Below are 20109 nucleotides of genomic sequence, written 5' to 3' on the forward strand. Positions count from 1 at the left end.
TCTTGTTTTCTAGTTCTAAATTCTATCAAGGACATTCATTTTTTTCCAGGTGGAAGCAACCTGGCTAACCCGTCAAGCCCAACCAGGGTCCACCGTCTCCCTTCATATCTCGACTCCTGGTCCAGCACTATGTGGTCTCTCAGTGCTGGACACGGCAGCCAAGTGGGCGCAACCACCGCACTCCCCAAAGGAACAGCTCATGTCAGGGTTGCGGAGACTGATTGATAGCCACAGGAATCTGACGGAGTATGATGCTGCTGGGGTCTGCTTTTTGAGTAAGTTTTTGAAGTTTTTTAACGGAATAAGAGAGACATTTTTCTCAAGATATTAAGGTGCATTCTTTAAGAATGATGACTCCATATTATCTCGTGAAATAAGCACAAAGTGCAAACTTCTCTTCAGATTCTAGTGCGAAGTGTATTTGTCTGCTAACCTAACCTTTTAATTTTTTGGACAAGTTAATCGTGGTTTCTTTCAGTCACCTTTATTTTTCTCTTACCTGAATTAAAACAAACTCTAGAATTTCGTATTCAATTCTAGCGGTTTCTTTCAGTCACTATTACCTATATTTTAAATGACATCCTTACAGATAACGATAGCCCAGAGATCCCCTCCTCAAGTATAGAGCTGACAGCATCCTGGTTGGCTGCAGCCGGAGTCAGGCTGATCGGAGGGGACCCGCATGTCGGCAAGCATTGTACGCCTCATGCACCCGCCTTGCTGGTGGTCGAGGAAACTAATGTGCCTAGGAGTGATTTCTCTGAGGTAATTTTACCTTTTATTTATTTATTTATTGGATTGCCAATAGAAGCTACATAATTGCATTAGTTGGTATGCTATTTGACAGTATAAGTGAAGTATGCGCTCCTAATTATGGGTGACCATATCATTCACACTCAATAGATTTCAATTATTCCTGTTAGAAAATCGCGAGACATGTTACATGGAAGCAAACATCTTTGGAAAAGCTTATCTAACTAGTACGAGTACAGTATCTAGCCACAAGTATTTTTTTCAAATCCTTGATTAAAATGACCAAGAAAAAAATACGTTTATATTTTTTCAAATCTTTGATCAAAATGGCTAAGAAGTCTCCGCGTTCCTAACCATGTTCCCCTCTCCCAGGCATGGTTGTGGCGCCTCATAGGCGTGGGCAGCAACGGCACGGCAGTCGCGAGTGCGCGGGCGCCGGACTCCATCACGCGTTTCGACGCGGCTGCTGTTTGCGTGTCTAGGAGTGGAGTCGCTATGTCTAGCCCTGCTGTGTTGCAGGTTTGTATTCTTCTGTGGCTGTTGTTTTGATTGAACTGAAGGAGATTTAGTTCTGTATGAACGGAGAATAATCACTTCGGTCTAACTTTCCTCTAGCATAAAACAGATACATCTCATTTCATTAGAGTATTTATGTAGAGTTATTGCAATAATAACTATTTCAATTTTACTAATTTCCCTTCCCCTAATGGAAACTGGGCCTAAAGTAGTCTTGTTATCCAAAACGTCAAAATTGATAGATTTGGTGGCCAATTTTAGTTACCAAAAAAAAAGTTACAGCTCTATTACGAAAACAACAGTTACAGAACAGATACCCTGTTGACTCATTTTATCAAGTCACAGAAGAAATCCCCGATTAGTAGTAAAAGCACTTGTAATTTGACCTTTCATAACTAGGTGTTCCGCGAATTCTTCATCCACGCTGACAGCCCGAGGCGGCTCCGCAGAGGAGACAGCACTATCATACGCTACAGGATCTTCAACTACTTGTACCAACCGCTCAGTGTAAGTACACTACATTATAATCTCTCTCGTACTTACGAGGTTAAAGTTTGAAGTGTACTTGTCGTAATGGAAAAAGCTTTGACTATAAATGGTAAACAATATAAACGCTTTCATGACTTTGAAAAGACTAAAGTGTGTGTAGTTTAAATTACCGGCGCACTTGAGACGTTTGGTCTAGTCGACCCGATGGATGACAATTTTTATTCCAGTCAAAATGTTCAGTCGGTCTGATACCGGCTATTTTCTTGATATTTGTAATGTGAGTACTACCACTCATCTTCATACTGAAGATCTATGTGCCCAAACCAACTACCGACCGACCAAAAGTTTGTATTCTGTCAAAAGCTTTACTATCAAATATAATGTAATAATGTTTCTTATATACCTACTAAAATTAAATAACTAAAAAACTCTTCAAACCTCAATTTCCAGGTCCAAATTCAAATTCTAACAGACCCCCACGTGGAAGGTCCCAAAGACCTGGTGGAGTCAGCCTGCGTACAAGCTCGGGCATCCATAGCGCGACGGTTCGAAGTGAAGGCACGGGTCGCCGCGCCCGCTCGCGTCAGCATCAGGGCTAAGGCTGTCAGTGACGGGAACTGCGGGAATATTACCAGCGGGAACACTGGGGTCAGGTGAGGAACTGCTCTTTATATCCTCATAGATCCATAAGCGGAAGGTCCCAAAGAGCTAGTGGAGTCAGTCAGTCAGGGCTAAAGCTGTCAGTGACGGGAACTGCGGGAACATTGCCAGCGGGAATACTGGGGTCAGGTCAGGAACAGGTCTTTCATATTCTTATAGTTCACCACTTTGAAGGTCCTGAGGATTTGGGATAAACATAGTCCCTTCGGTAAAAACTCCAACATTCATCGCCAGGAAATCATCAGATACCAAATGTAATGTTTTGATTAGATTATTTTTAAGCGACTGAATTTCTCTTTAAAATGTCCATCTCTTTCAGTGACGAAGTGATCATCCGAATCACCGTTGATCCGGAAGGTATTCCCATCCGTGAACAGAAATCTACCCTACTTTGTGGAAACAGTAAGTTCAATATTTTCGACCCTTGATTTGTTGAACCGTTTAAAAGAAGTAATCTACACAACCCTTGTTATATAGTATTTTCTAGGGGCATTAGATGCCTGATTTAAATATATAAATACAAAATGAAATAAATTAAGTAAGTCAAGAAATGAAAAATCATTGTCTGTGGTTTTACTTAATTTCGAATTTTGATTCTGGTTCCAACTTCGTACTTACGTATACTGTTTTTCCTCAGACAGCAAAGAGTTGGGCAATTCAGAAGTGTTGTGGGACTGGCCGCCAGTAAAAACTGTGCCGGGTACTGAAACCCTTACCGTGTGGGCAGTTGGAGATGTTACTGGACCTTTGTTAGCTGTAAGTCTTTATACATTGTCTCAAGGAATTATTTCACTTTCATAAGACTTATTGAAGGTACCGGACTGTACTTAGAAGTGGATATCAATTAAATCTGACCTGAGAATAAGAACGCTACCTGATAAACGCGAAACGTATACTTAAAATCAGTTTCCTGCTTTTTCTATAATACACCTTTCCAATTTTCCAATTGTAATGAACTAATGATATGTCTTAGATTTTATTTAAAATTAAATAGTTTTAGTGCTTTAATTATTGTAATTGACCTTAGATTCAGTAGATTTAGTGATAAGATATAAGGATAAATGTTTGTGAGTGATTTCGGTGCAAAATAGCGATAGAAATCAATCTGAAAGAAACTGGCTGTCATCCCAACGAACGGATTTTGAAAGTGTTCGAGACAAACATAAAACCCGGGGAGTATTTGTTTATTTATTATGTATTAGATACCCAGTCCCCTCATTTATCAATTTTGTATACCCTGCACATCGTTAAATGACCAAATCTTATACAAGCTGCTATCTAAATATGCCCTATAAGTTTAACTGCCGATACTAAACAAGATCAGCTGTTTTCTTGTGGTCATTGTAAGACTATAACTATTTCTTAACCAGTGAAAGTTTATTTTCAGAAATTTATTTCAAATAGAATTTATTTAACAACTAACAAACACATTCATTTTCAACTGATAATTTAGAAAAAATACCCTCAACAACTTTTTAATTTTTATTTTCTCTTTTCATAAAACATAATTAACTTGCTCACAATCCAGCAATACAGAGTACTCTTTTCCTTATAATTAGCTTCAGCATCTTTAACTCTGTATTAAGAATTAATTCATTACATAATAATCCTCCAGTCTTTTGTTTCTAAACTTAACTTTACTTTTAACCTCTCTTCCTTCTTTCACTTAGCTATCTCTTCTCACATTCCAGGGTGCCTCAGGGTTAACTTTTCATCATGTTAACCCGTAGAGCTGCATTCTTTGAGGAAAAGTTGAGGGCTACACTGAAAGACTTGGAAACCAGCAAAGATCTGTGCAAACAGCTGTTACAAGAACGGGATGACAGCGAGGTAGAAGTTAAGGTCATTGTTGACAAGAACACTGAACTTAAGAACCAGTTAGCTGAATTACATATAGAACATATGGATATACTCGACCAAAATCAACATCTTAATCGACTAGTGTCAAACATGCAAGAGTGCAGCGACACACATGAACTGGCTTTAACCAGGATCTCTGAGCTGGAACATGAGCTAAGCAGAGCCCACAACACCATCACACAGTTGGAGTCTGCAAAGTCCAGTGAACGGTCTGCGAACACCTGCAGCCTGTACGATGAGCTTGTTGGTAGTGCATCCGGTTCTTGTAGTAATCAGCCAATGATAACAATTGACTTGACCAATGATACTTTAGCTCAGGAAAGTAAAACATTTACATCACACAATAAAATTAAAAAGTATTTAAAATTAAATAGAATAATAGGTAAAATTAGAAAATCATTAAAAAAACAAAAAGTGTATAAATCAAACAATTTCCTTAGGAAAAAGAACATTAGTTTAATAAGTGATTTAGAACTTTGTCAATCAGAATTAGACGTATTTAGGTCGTTTCATGACACTGAAATTCAGCGCTTACAGGAGGAACTTCATATTAAAGAAATTTGTCTTAGGGATATTTTCCACAAATATGAAGCTTCACAACAGGATTTGAGTAAGCGCATGCAAGAGGCCTGTGAGCTGGCAGACATAGTGAGGTGCAATGCAGAGAGGTATGAGTCATTGACAAATAACCTTTCCTGTAGTTGTACTTGCTCCCCGACACCTGAGCCCCAGTCAGTTACCCCGGCACCACAGGTGACTCAAGTGGCTGTCACCCATGATTCTGGTTCTATTACAGTTATAAATAAAAGTGTTACATACATTTTTTCTGACAAATTTGGTCAAGGATTAGGTAGTATATTTAATCAGTGTTCGCAACAATATGTAATTAATAATTGTTTACCTGGTGCCAGTTTTAGCCACTTAATAAACACTATTAAATTGACAAAGCTAATTCCCCATTCTACTATAATATTACTTTATGGAGATAGCTTTAATGTTACAAAAAAAGATATCATAGAATGCATTAGTCTTGTACTACATTTAAGTGTAATAAATAAATGTAAATTCATAATAGGTGCCTTACCTTACTCTTACAGTTTGACTGAGGAACAAAATAGGCACATTTTCGACCTAAATATGTTAATGTACAATAGGATTAACCGTCTTGAATCTATTTCAGTTTTTGATGTTAATCAATTTGACAATAGATTTAAACTAACTGAACATTCTATGTATTTGCCACCTAGCTGTAGACGACATATTGCTAATCTTTTAGCATATAATATACACACTGACACAGGTACTTGTCATGTATCTTCGGATATTGTTAGTAATACTACTAACATTACTATTGATACGCCTACTAGTTTAAACTATTAGGCACGACAACAGGTGAGTCGAATGTTTTGAATCTTGTACATCAAAACATGCAGGGCTTATCTGGCAAGGAGTTAGAGTTAAGTTTATTTATGGAGACCCATGATGTTCATGTTTTGTGTTTAACTGAACATTGGCTAAAAGAGCATGAATTACTGTTTATTAATGATAACTATTACACAATACAAAGTGCGTTTGTAAGAAGTAAGGCTATTCGAGGCGGTTCCTTGATTCTAGTTTCAAATAATTTAAAATGTAAACAACGCCCGGATATAGTTAATCTTTCTATCGAGCGCACTATAGAGTTGTCCTGTGTGGAACTTGAGCGTTATATTATAATCTGCGTTTACCGCCCCCCTCAGGGAGATTTCAGTATATTCGAATCGGTAATTGAAGATTCACTTAATAAATTAAAATCAAGTCACAAATTTAAAATTATATGTGGTGATTTCAATGTTAATATCTTGGAGGCTTCGCCATTAACTACTAGAATTTTGAACTTATTTAAGTCTTTCAATTTAGTGAATTTATTTTATGAACCAACGAGAATAACGGCGTCTTCTTCTACTTGCCTCGATAATGTATTTACCGATTCTGTTGAATCAAATAATACTCTAGTCTTTAACGACCTCACGTCCGACCACTGTGGCCAAAAAGTAAGTTTTCCCATGGTAATTCATACAAGTCCACTTAAAATTGAATGCAGGCCCCATTCAGCTAGTCGTTGTAACAGATTTAAATGTAATATAGCTAAAAAAATAAAACCCAACATTATTAACAACGAGGATCCTAATGCCATCTATGGATCACTTTTCGGTATTGTTCAGAAAGAATTTGATTCTACATTTAAAACCAAAACTTTGGAAATTAAAAGTACCTCGGCCAACTTTAATCAATGGGCCACCACAGGTATTTATAAAAGTAGAGCGAGGCTGTATGAGCTATATGAAATAAAAACGTATCAATTTGATGATGCATTTGTTAGTTATGTTAAACAATATTCTAAATTATTTAAAAGGTTTGTAATATCGCAAAATCTAAATTCTTAAGCGATACAATTAAAAGTCAAATAACAAAATTAAAACCACATGGAAAATAATAAATAACGAAACTGGTAAATCGGTCAGTCATGAAAAGAAGTTTGAGATCTTAGTCGATAACAAACTTGTTAGTCATGCGGACGACGTAGCAAAGCCTTTAACGAGTTCTTTGCCGATATACCCATAGCTACAACTCGCTCCTTAAATTCTTCTTCGACTGATGCTGAGAAGCTTTTACGTAGTTCTGTACCCAAGTGTGACTTCTTATTCAAGTTTGAGCATGTAACGCCGCAAGACGTCATCAATGCCTTCAAAACTCTCAAGGCAAAAAACACCGGTGATTACTGGGGTATTTCCATTAAACTTTTAAGTCATATAATTGACATTGTTGCCCCCTATCTAGCTGTCACATTCAATAAATGCGTTGATGCTGGTGTATTTCCCGACCTCATGAAACAAAGTAAAGTCGTTCCCTTGTTTAAATCAGGAACCAAGTCGGATATTGGTAATTTTAGACCAATTTCAATTCTACCTGCGTTTAGTAAAATATTTGAAAAGTTAATACTCAAGCAGTTGCTCAGTTATTTTAATGTAAATTGCCTCCTCCATAGCGAACAATATGGCTTTACTCGGGGTCGTTCGACCACTGATGCTGGTGTTGCTCTTTAAAACATATTTTTAATGCATGGGAAAACTCTCAAAACGCAATAGGGTCTTTGCGACCTCTCCAAAGCTTTTGATTGCGTTCAACATGACACACTTTTACGCAAGTTACGTTATTACGGCGTTCAAAACGGAGCTTTAAACGTCATAGAATCATATTTAAATAATAGATTGCAATGCGTAGACATCAACGGTGTCAAATCTTCAGGCCTACCAGTTCAATTAGGCGTGCCGCAGGGTTCTATTTTAGGTCCTTTCTTATTCTTAGTATATATAAATGATTTACCGTTCCATTTGAAAATATATGTGATATAGTATTATTTGCAGACGATACATCTCTCATTTTCAAAGTTGATAGGAATAGAGAGCAATTTGATGACGTGAATAGTGCACTCTCCTTAGTTACGCACTGGTTTACAACAAATAATTTAGTTCTTAATGCTAAAAACTAAATGTGTTAAGTTCACTTTGCCTAATGTGAAACACTTAGGACCTAATATTATCCTAAATAATGAAGTTCTTGAAACTGTGAAGTCAACAGTGTTTCTGGGAATAACAGTTGATGCAAAGCTACAGTGGGGCTCGCATATATCCAGCCTCGCGGGAAGGCTTAGTTCTGCTGCCTACGCCGTCAGAAAAGTAAGACAATTCACTGACGTAGACACAGCTCGACTAGTCTATTTTAGTTACTTTCATTGCGTTATGTCCTATGGTATTCTACTGTGGGGCAAAGCTGCAGATATCGAAAACATTTTCGTACTACAGAAACGAGCCGTTCGTGCAATATATCAGCTAGGTAGCAAGCATTCCTTAAGGGAGCTTTTCAAAGAAATAGGTATCCTTACTGTGGCATCTCAATTCATCCTTGCCAACATACTATATATTAGACAGAATATTCATCTGTACACTAAGAAAAGTGATGTCCACAGTATCAACACTAGGAACAAGCATAAACTGTGCGTACCCATTCACAGGCTTCACAAGGTGCATGGAACATTTAAGGGGCTAGGTATACGATTTTATAATAAACTTCCTCAGTCGTTATTAGAATTGCCATTTGATAAATTTAAAGTCCAAGTCAAATCTATTCTGTCGAAGAAAGCCTACTATACTGTTAATGATTACTTAAACGATAAGAGTAGTTGGTCCTCATGTTAAACACCGGACAGCTTCAAGAGTTATCATTGATAGTTGATGTGATTTATTTTAATTTTATACGTGACATTTTCCATTTTGTATGTATTCTGACAGATTACCACCATCGTACTGTTTTCACGATGGGTTGTTTCTAATTTTGTAAATGGTTTACTAGCGACTGTGAATCTATTAGTATTAACTGTTTTCTTGTTATGTGGTTGCAAGTCGTCATGCTCCCTTAGACGGTATTGCTTGCGGTAGCGTCGGTGGTCGGGTTGCCTCCCTCCCTCAAAAATGTGCGAGGGGGGCGATGGCTGATCCTCGCGTTATGCTCGTGAACGGGTGCTGCTTGTGGTACCAGGTCGTCTTGCTGACTACATATTTCTTGACCCGTAATATAATGTGTATGACTTTTGATTTGAACAGTAGTCCTAGTTCACCGTTTTCATTGTTTATGTTGTAAATTTGTTTAATTTTTTTTTTTTTATATAATATATAAAAACACATCGTGTTTCACATGTCGGTAGGTACGCCCAAAAACTATACCTATTTTCACTGAATGGAGGCCTTATGTTCTCTCTTTTTTTTTGTTTTTTTTACACATTATATATATATATATTTTTTTTGTAGCAATGGCAATGGGTAAGGTGTGTACTAGCTAACATGATTACATGTTTACTTGCTTTTTATACAAATTTATGTGTATAATTTTGAGTGATATTTTTATTTATTTTTTTGTATACGGTTCTTCAAACCATACAGACAGAATTGTGTTGCTGGGGAGTTTGTTCCACCACTTCTTCTTCCCAGCAAAAACACATAGGAAGTGGTGAAGGGCGGGCGTTTTGGGGGCTGTCTTTTGTAGATTTGACGTTCAAAAAGTGCTGATTTTCAGCCTACTTTGAATAAATGACTTTTGATTTTGATTTTTTTGATTTTGATTTTTGATTTTAATGTTACATCTACTAAGTAAACACACTATATGTACTTAACCTGGAATGATGAAATATAAGATACCGGTTATAATTTTTAAAAACCCTGATCAACCTACACCAACCATAACCAGATAGTGACCAATATTTGACTTGCATTATTCCTCACAGGACGCAGACTCTCTACTCCTATTACCTCGAGGATGCGGAGAACAGAACATGGCACAACTAGCGACCAACCTGCTGGCACTGCATCAGTTGGAGCCCACTTCTATAGCCGCGCTCAGTGCTAAGGAATATGTGGCTAGAGGTATGAATGGAAAAAATTAAAACGTGGATCTTTAGAGGAGCAATTGTCTCCAATTAAGTTAAGCGATTGGAAGTGCTCATCAAAGAAACTGTGAAAACTTCACGTAAGTTATTTGAGACCCTACCGGGGCTGCCAGATTGTTCGACAGAGTTACCGTCCCGGTACATTGAGGGCCTAAGAAGGAACATGACGGGTTTTAGTCAGTAAGAGTCTGATATTCTCTCCCGCTGTGGGTTAGCAGCGTGGTCATGGTGTGGGTCATTTGATGATTTCCCTCAAAAAAAGTTATTTGAAACAAGTTATCAGATTTTGTTTCGCAAAACTTCGAAGGAAAATATTTTATCTTGGAGACGAAGAATCAAAACAATCATAACTACTCAGAGGGCCTTACTTTATGCCTCCAAAACTACTTCTTACGCTGGTCTCCAACCGTTATACACCTTTTGTTTCCAGGATTCACTCGTCAGCTGCAATACGTGCACCCGTCAGGAGGGTTCAGTGCGTTCGGTCCGTCGGACGCAACTTCCTCTACCTGGCTCACTGCCTTCGTTATCAAGCATATGAGGAAGGCTCATAAAGTAAGTTTTTATACATCGTGCATATTCTAATGATGCTACAAAAAATTTGAAAAATTATACATAGGTCCTTTATGAGTCTAGGCTAAAAAATAATTTAAGACTTTCTTAAAGACAATTTTGATTAACAGCGTGTTAAGAAACATATTTTTATAACTGAAACTAAGCCTATATTTGCAACTAACTATGTTAAAGAAGCACGTCAAAAATTACCACAATATGTAACGTAATGACTATTAAATTAAACGTTAGATATGTCATCGACACGAAAGAAGAAGAATTAAACGTTCTCTGCAATTATTTTATTCTCTTAGCTCTTATGGCCGAACCTCCAAGTTCCACCAGCTATCATCCGCGCGGAGCGATGGTTGCTCAACCAGCAAATGGAGAACGGCTGCTTCAGGAGTGATGGACAGGTGTTCCATAGAGAGCTCAGAGTGAGTACTCCTATTTATCGTTTCAGTTAACGGTTAAACATCATCATCACTATCCTGCCCTAACTCAATTTTATATTTGTGGTTGATCCAGCTTATCATCTTCATCCATACCTTTTTATCTGATGTCATATCATAATTAGCACTCTTTGCTGCCATATCGTCTATCACACTTTCCATCCATAGCTTTTTAATCACCCTCTTCCTCTATATCCACATTCGTATTCAACACCTTTCTCACCACATGATTCTCATTCCTCTACATCACATGTCCATACCATGGCAACAAATAATAAATAAAATATCCAGTGCAGTGCAGTAATATGTTTCTTCATTTCCAGGGTGGCCTCAACGACGACGGTGAGATCGCCAGCGTCGCCCTCACAGCATACGTGATCACTTCCCTCATTGAAAGCTCCTCGCCCTTCCCACTCCGCGTCATCCGCAACACCCTCTCCTGTCTCCGAGCCTTTCCCCCCTTGAAGACCAACCCTCCCTCTTTAAAAACCAGGGTTTATGCCCTCTCTTTACTAGCTTATGCTTACGTGAAGTTGGAGCGTTATGAAGAGGAGATAAAGGCTGCCAATGAGGCCTCTTTGAGGAGGAGTGCGGGAAAGTTGGAGGAAGATGAGAAGGATAAGCAGGTGCTTGGGTTGCTGAAGCTGGCGCAGAGGAATGGGGATTATGTGTGGTGGGAGGCTAGTGAGTATTGTTTGTTATCAGATGAATGTATGCTGAAAAGATAAACATAGTTTAAATGTTTAGCTCGTGGATTTTGGGATTCTGCCAATTAACGTAACTTTATTAACTCAATTTGAATAAATATACGTATTTAACATTGACTTTGAAAAATATTAATAATGTTACTATGTTTTTCCCTTACATGGAAATGTTATCCCGCATCCGAATACATAGCAACCGGTAACTGTATCAGTACCACTACATATAAATAAATAAGTAAATTGTTTATTGTCCCAAAATAGTAACATAATTGTAGGATGAGACACAATAATACTTGCAAAGCACAGTAACTCAGCTACATCCGGTTAGACTGGAAGCCGACCTGAACATAGTTGGGAAAAGGCTCGGAGAATGGATCTACAATAGTAGTATGATTACCAATACATGTTATTTCCAGGCAGCCTATCAACCTCAATAGAAGCGACCTCATACGCGTTACTAGCGTTACTGTCCGTGCATGGGACGGTGGAGGGCGCGGCGGGCGCGGCGGCGGGCGCCGCGCGGTGGCTCAACGCGCATAGGAGCAGCACGGGCGGGTTTATATCTACACAGGTATGTATGTGTGACAATTGTAAAGGTTGATGGATATTCGAAAATTGTGGAGACCAGGCCTTTCACTAGCTTAGTCAGTGGGACATGCTTGGAAAAAACTTATGGATACTTAAAACACCCTTGCGAAGGAATCTGATGTCACTGCTTATAGATGAAATAATCCTAGTAGGTATTCACTTTGCCAAAATGGTTTTGGGTCAGTTCCCTTGGACTATCCTCGGAAAGTGCAGTAATATCATATCAAAAAATATAAAGTTTGAGCAACATCCGCTGATGGTCCTTAAGAACAGCCTATCTTCAGTTTTTTTTTTTTTCTTTATGATGTTTAGCCAATATCAGAAAGACTCATATAAACCAAACCACTGTTTAACTTTTATCTTCATTTAAAAGTTATTTTGAAGTTCTAAAGAATCTGACTTCTTCACTTCTAAAACACAACTTACTGCATCCAACATCACGGCCAAACTCATCAACCTTTTTATCTTTCCCAGGACACTCTAGTAGCCCTAGAAGCGCTAACAGCCTGGTCTTTCCGAGCCCCGCACACACATCTCAACGTGACAGCTCAATGCAGTAACATGAAACACAAGGTCACTCTGAATCCAGGACACAACATGCCTGATATCATGAAGCTCAAGCCTGGGGAACGACTTAGTGTTGCCGTTGAAGGTAATATTCGTTAACTTTAAACTCCTCAAATAGGTGGAGCTCATGGATAAGTTATGGGTCGATGGAATAAAGGTTTAGTAGCGCTTACCATGATCATTCTGTGGTTGGGTGACAACCTATATCATAGTGTGAATCGCCGTTATTCTGAAGTCTTATAAAAATGTGTCCCAGCTGGGAACATTACAACACGTTGGCGGCTATTACCAGTACCAATAAATCTGAAAACCAGTCATACCTATGGGTATTGTGTTGCCGAAAAACTGGGTTAAGAAATCAGACAGGCAGTCGCTACATATGGCACACTGGTACGCAGCTACATCTGGTTAAAGAGGAAACCTACCCCAACATAGTTGGCAAAAAGACTAGGAAGATGATGCTGACCCCACCAGAATAGAAAGAAACATTTATTCCAGCAGAGAAGAGAGATTAAACTTTTTACATGATGAATTCGTTTCCTAATACTATTTCCTCTCCCCTCAGGTTCTGGCTGCGCCCTCATCCAAGCGACTCGCGCATACAACGTACTGTCTCCCGACTCCACTCCACGTGACAAACATCTGTCAGTACATGTGTCCGTACATACAGACGGACCCTTCGACTGCGAGAATAACGGCACCAGCTGTTTCTGTGCTGCTGTTATTGAGGTGTGTATGATCAAGGGTTTTTTTTACTTGTTTCTGTACTTAAATAATATAGAAACAAATTCAAATGCCAAAATCCTTAGGCCCAAATTCATTGACAACATAAACGTCAGTTTTCTTAAAACTACTGTTTACTATGGATTTTCACGAAATCAATTGGCAAAAGGCCAAGGCCTGCCCCCAGGTTTTGATTTATATTCAAATGAAGCACATAAATAAGAATTCATCAGAAATAGCTGGAATTCTTACCAAAAAAATATATATAATTAGCTAGAACTATGGACCTATCGTATTTCTCTCAGCCATCAAGCTACTAAATATTCTTATCCATGTACCACAAACAGGCATGTGTGGTGTGGACGGGCAATTTCCCCGAGATGGCGCTGCTAGAGGTGACGCTCCCCGGCGGCTTCGGCGCAGACGCACAGCTGCTCTACTCGCAACTGCACAAGCCTAGCACATGTAAGTAGATAGATAAAATGTCAAAATGATAAAAATACAAAAATAAAACAATTGGGAAAAAATATCAAATTAAGTCAATTAATCAGAATTTATTCAGGATCCTAAAATAAGAAGCACTAGAAGAGAGAGGGTACATAGCAACAGCGTTGGATCAGTGTGATTGTAGTGTGATACTCATTAAGTTACGATTTTCTTAATACTTGAAGAATGTTTAAGCGAAAGCTAATACTGGATTTAGAAGACAGTATGTATGTTCTACCTTACCAAACATAAGTCGTTTCAACTGCTCCCGGTTTTTAGTCCATACATTTTTCCGCATTCTCCTTTTGCAAACTCACTAAACATAATATTCTGTGTTCCCCAGTACTACGCCGCATTGAGCTGACCCCTTCCAGTTCGCGAGCTACCTTCTACCTCGGCACGAGAGATGGGTCAGATATAATCGGTAACGTGGGACACCAGTGTTATAACATCCACGCCACGGGCCCCAAGGTCAAAACTAGACCCGCCTATGTCAGGGTCCAGGACTATTATGTGCCTAGCGTCAATGATACTCAGGTAAGAATAGACGGAGGGTATTTTATGGGAAATAATAGGTATCTGACACTTTGTGTAAACTTGAGTGTCTACATTTTACAATTCATATTAAAAGTCACAGTCATACATAAATAACTTTTGGTTGTTTAGATAGTTTTGGTGAATTTAGAAATTGGTAACGTTACGCTTAAAATCAAACTCATACAAAATTGCCTCTTTCCAGATATATACCATCCCCGAAGAATGTCTAGCCCGCATCGTCCACCAGTCCAAAGATTACCGGTCATCGGACAATCTCTTCAGTAAAGCCAGATCTGCAGACTCCGATGACATCGTCATCACTCACGAGTTCTCTTTCGAAGACATCCCCGAAGGTATACCTCTTGAAGATCCACTTATATACGATCATTTAACTGAGAACGAAAACTACAGAATCGCTTCCGATGGCCACGAAGATATCGGAAGTTTAGAAAAACCTAAAAGGCCCAAAGTTGAAGATCAGACTGAACATGTAAACAGTTCTTTTGATGTCCCACCCGATAATGTTGTAGCGCCAGAAGCTATTGGACCAAATCAAATCATTTTCCATAACGCTGATTCTGGATATTTTAGTGAAAGCGACGCCCCAGTTAGTATAGAAAATACGGTAAGCAAAGGTATGGAAAAGGATGGTTCTACCATGGTATCTGACGGGTATGTTACGGTCCATGGTACTTTAGACCGTAGCCATATTGATGGGGTGGTTCCTCATGGTGAAGGAGTTATCTCAAATAATAATTTCGATGGTAGCATGATTGAAAATGTAAACAGTCCTTTTGAGCAAAGTAATTCTGACTTACCAAGTGTATTTTTGAAAGAAGACACAGAAGGTAACCGCAGTACTTCAAATGCATATGAAAATTCTAAAGATAATGCACACTGGGCTGATAATGTATTTGCAACAACAAACGAAGAAATAGATCAAAGTATATTGGCTAAAGGTGTACCAGGAACTGTCGTAGAAAATGATAGCAAATTTGAAGACATACCTGATGCTAAAGGGCACTCAGTTTCTGCAGAAATTTCTAGGATTAACACCAATGCATACCAAGGCTTGGCTAATCGTATAAGTAATGATGATTTAAAAACTTTAATGAGCCCAAGTTCTATACACGAACAAGCCAACATCAACAGTATATTTACTGAAAAAGCTAAACTTAATTATGACGATTTAAAAAATAATCATGATTATAACAACATAGCTATAGAAAGTCCAATAGGTATTGATGATAAAGATGTAAACCTACACCATTCACCAATTTTTGATGATGAATTCACAGAGCATATAAAACAAGCTGCTAAACATAACAAAGATGAAGTGCACTTCGCTACAAGAAATAATATCATGCATGAAATAGATTCCTTAAATACTGTTGCCCACAAACTTTTAAATGCAACACAGAGACATGACGTTCATCATGTAGACTACAAGCAACTGTACAGTCCCGACGACGATGATAAAGTATTGAATATAAACAATAACCAAAATGCAATCTACAGCATTGACAATTACAATTATTTTAGCGAACTGCCTAAAAGTAAAGAAAATGATTTTAAAAGATCTTCAAATGAAAATAGTCTTATAAAACCTCCAGCTGAGAAAATTATAGCCAAACCGGGGCCAGACTTAACGCCTGTCAACAAAAAAGGCGTTGAAAACCCGATTTTATCTGATTTCCATATCATAGATACAGAAAAAGATTTAGAAGTGCCAACAGGGATCGAGGGACCGATTCCGGCGGCTGTCCTTCCGCCGCCTAACTTCGTGCCACCAAGTAATGATGATCTGAAAAGGAAAGTAGAATTCAAGCACAGCCCATTCGAAGGAGCTCTACAACACATGCAGGCTCCAGCTCCGAAGCATATCCCACCATCAACAATAAACGTTTCGAGAAGACAAAGAATACCTCCTAAGTTGAATACTTTCCGGAACGAAAGACCGATGTATGATGGGCTTCCTCCCGTAAACATTGCTCCCCCCAATCATCATCTTAGAGGGATGCCAATTTCTTATCCAGCTTTCCCAGTGAATGTGGAAAGACGGATAGACATCGTACAACCACCCCATATAGTCCCTACGGGGGATTTAAGAAATTTCCAAAGCATTATCACCCCCAACGGACCATATTTCTACTTTAAATCAGAAAATCATGCTTTAAATAAAAGATATTTCATACCCTCCCGTTAGATTGTACACTTTGTAAGAGTAGTTGGGTTTCTGCATTTATTTAGTGTAGTCTCTATGTAGCTGGACTGATAGGAAACATTTCTTAATAATGCAAGCTAATTTTATTTAATAGCCTTACTCCACTAATTGTTTTTGAAAAGACAAAAAAAAATACCTTATTCTTGTCTAACTAATGATTTGAAATTCTTTAGAATAGTTTATGATTGGGAAACTCCCTCAATGTCAATGTCTGTCTGTCATGTTTTAATGTTTGTTTGAATATGAGTAAGTATTTAGTAATATTATTTTAATACGATTTTTTCACTTGTAAGACTGCACTTAATTAACATTTTGAATGACAGTGAATTTACATAATCCTTAGGTACTTAACTTATGTATGTAGGCCATATAATATACTGAAAGTCTTAACGCACAAAGATCATCAGTGTCACAATATGACGGAAATTATAATTTGTAATGTATGGAATATTGACATGGCATAAGATAGCATTGTATGCAAAATATGAGTGTTCGGCTAAACTTGACTTTACGAAAATATAACCCTTTTGGCAGTCTGGTAAAAAACGTGCGTCAATGTTTTAATTTGTACGTCTCTTGCAGTTTCGTCTTTATATTTTGTAACATGACGTTACCTGACTGTTATTCGAAAAAAACGGTGATAAATGCCGATTTCTTATCTAACTTATGATATTTTATATTTCTTATTTTTTTACATGTAATCGGCCCTTAGCCAACGTATGTGAAATTACTGCGTCAATTAAAAAATCTAATTAGTAGGTGCTCTCTAGCAAGTCAGCCACTGACTAGCTGATCCTAATTTAAGTTGTAATTAAGTCAAAGATACTTACTCTAAGTAAAAACAAAATGTAGGTGCTATAGGTAGATGTGTATTAATTATTATTTGATCTTAAGTTTATAAGTATAAAGCTAATCAATGTAAAAAATATTACACATGTGTGTGTGGTGAGATAAGAGTCTATGGGAGTACTAAAGATTTGCTGGCAAAATGTTATTGATATTTAAGTATAGTACCCGCCAATTTTTTTATCGTCATGGAATATTGCGCGAGTCGCTGCGCAGAAGCCATTTTATAATGTGCTACATACAATTGCCCACACATTTACACACTGCCTGCAGGCGGGTAAATTCAAAATCGCAAAGTTATTTGGAAGAATCTTCAACTATCTCATGTTAAAATAATATGCATTATGTAAAATTATTTAATGTTACTAACTATAAAGATAGTTATATTCTTATGTAACTTCTCGAGTAATGAATTTCATAATTACATACCTACTATGATAATCATAATTATTTATTGTTCTTAAATATTAAAGTAGTCTGTCATATAATTTTAGGCTGTGAATAAACTAAATGAATGTGAGATCTGTGTGTTATTTTCCTTGAGGAAGGAAGATCTGACCGCCATACCATAGCTATCCGAACGACTGTTTCCTCTACAACATACCAGTCTATTATAGTAAGTTATTAATATCTTTATTTCTTAGTAGCTGTTTTCCGCAGTTTTATCGGATCCTTAGTACCCGTAGTGTAGCTCCCAACAGTGAAATATTTTTTTAAATCAGTAGTAAGTAGTTAATAGTTTCGGAGCCATACATTATCTTAATATTAGTTTTGACAAAATAAAAGGACACGAAAGAAATATCGCGATGGAAGTCTTTCCATCGCGATCTTTCTTGGAAAATCAACTTCCCCATAAATCAAAGTAAGAGTTCGGTTCCCTAGCAAGGAATAGCTAACTAGGTGAGCACCAACTATTAAAGGTACCTTATGTGTTTGGTTACCGAGCAATATATAGGTAACTAAGTTCCTATGTACATCTCTTCAGTATAGGGGGAAACCGCGTGATACAACTAGTTGTAGCGCATTTTAATATGCTTCATATCTCTGCCTGACCCATAGAAGAAAAAATATAGGCGTAGGTAAGTAATAAACTTATGTTTTTAGAAAGGCCTTGGCGACATTTACGTTCCTATAAAAAGATGAAGGCCTACTGGGGTTGCCGCCCATAATAGCGTGTTGTTGTACGTAGCCAAGTTATTTATAAAATACTTCTCGATAATAATGCGGTTTATTTAATTTTCATTTTGCTGGGGAACGAAAAGGATCGCTTAAATTGTTAGTAATTTCAGTTTAGAAGTAGATGTAAGCCTATAAGAGAAATCGCACCATTTCTGGGAATCCTTTTTGGTTTTGGCATTTATCTAATTCATGACCCTATGTCATATGTATACTTACCTACCTGCTAACATTATAAGCTGAAGAATTAATTTATTCATTTGATTGCTTGAACGCGTTAAAATAAATATTGTTTAGCAACTTGATATTTAAATTGGGCTTAAGCCTTCCTTAACTTCTTCTTCTTTTCTCTATAGAAAACTTCATTCAGTGATTGCAAAATACAAAAAAAAAAAAGCCAGATGAGTTCTTTTAGGGTAATGAGGAGGCAATACCTAAGTATCCTAACTATGATTAAAAATGCGAAAGCTGAGCACGCTAATTAAATGGCACAAGCCACTCAGATAGAGTGATCTCATCTCTATTCGAGAGTTGTTCACTCGACAGCTACGTTAGGATACAAAGTTGATAAATACAGAAGTCAAACTACATACAAAGTGCGCGCGAGCAGCGCACACATAGACACCGCTTTCAGACACTTTATCTCGTACTTCTCGGAGCCATGTGCGATAATTTATGTGCAATTATGAAGCAACAACAAAATCTTAGGGAGAATCTACACGGTGCTGATAGTGCGCATGTTGAGGCACATGCGCAGTTTACATGCATTTTAAAAACGTGCGGGTCCAGCAACTCGCGCATACCAAAGCAAAATACCCACCCGCGTGCTCTTGTCACTTGTGCATGTTAACTGGCTCCAGCTACATGCACCGTGTAGACGCACCCTTATTGACACCCCAACGCGACGGCCGAGTGTATGCAAGAAAAGTGAAGGACATGCCCGAGATTGACTTCTGTATGTATTTATATTGTGGTTAGGGGTAGTGGGTAATAAGGCCTATAGAGGTCACCTGTTACGTCATTCTGTGAATGATTACGTCATCGTGGCGCGGCCTGGGGATGTAATGCAGCCTGCGTGCTTTAATCGTAAGTCATTATGGTGATTAAAAGGCTTAGATCATGTTTGTGTATAAATTTTAAGGCAGTTAATTTTTATTATTATATTAAGGCATTAATGAGTTCACTAAGTTTATGGGCCGATCAAGGAATAAGGAGGCAGGTACATTCAGCCGAAGTCAGGGAGTAGCCTACGGGAGTCCATAGGTTAAGTACCTAGGTACTTAATTTAGTACCGAGTCTACGGTAATATGAGAATTCAGAATGCTAATTTCAAAGGACCGTTCTATACTTACTTGTTTGTTGATTTTTGGGAAAAAATCTTATCATCACACATCTTTGTTTATATCAAAAACTCATATTTTATCTTTAGACTAGCCAATATCAATCTCGAGATCCACTTAGTACATCTAGATACTTAGTATGTAAATCTAGCAG

The 20109-nt window shown here is 37.9% G+C and overlaps 1 protein-coding gene across 1 annotated transcript in view; it reads left to right on the plus strand.

Moving 5' to 3' along the window:
* Positions 1–17959, plus strand: part of LOC110379964 (pregnancy zone protein) — a 34337-nt gene extending 16378 nt beyond the window's left edge. The window contains exons 12-28 of the mRNA XM_064038139.1: positions 50–275; positions 590–765; positions 1126–1272; positions 1669–1776; positions 2209–2411; positions 2738–2820; positions 3056–3174; positions 9599–9737; positions 10191–10315; positions 10627–10749; positions 11088–11448; positions 11885–12039; positions 12531–12708; positions 13189–13352; positions 13694–13811; positions 14176–14369; positions 14572–17959. Of these exons, the coding sequence (XP_063894209.1) occupies positions 50–275; positions 590–765; positions 1126–1272; positions 1669–1776; positions 2209–2411; positions 2738–2820; positions 3056–3174; positions 9599–9737; positions 10191–10315; positions 10627–10749; positions 11088–11448; positions 11885–12039; positions 12531–12708; positions 13189–13352; positions 13694–13811; positions 14176–14369; positions 14572–16575 (4623 nt within the window). The 3' untranslated portion in view covers positions 16576–17959. The remainder of the gene's footprint in view (positions 1–49; positions 276–589; positions 766–1125; positions 1273–1668; positions 1777–2208; positions 2412–2737; positions 2821–3055; positions 3175–9598; positions 9738–10190; positions 10316–10626; positions 10750–11087; positions 11449–11884; positions 12040–12530; positions 12709–13188; positions 13353–13693; positions 13812–14175; positions 14370–14571) is intronic.
* The last annotated feature ends 2150 nt before the right edge of the window (positions 17960–20109 follow it).

The sequence above is a fragment of the Helicoverpa armigera genome, chromosome 15, assembly GCF_030705265.1.
Source record: "Helicoverpa armigera isolate CAAS_96S chromosome 15, ASM3070526v1, whole genome shotgun sequence".
Lineage (NCBI taxonomy): Eukaryota > Metazoa > Arthropoda > Insecta > Lepidoptera > Noctuidae > Helicoverpa > Helicoverpa armigera.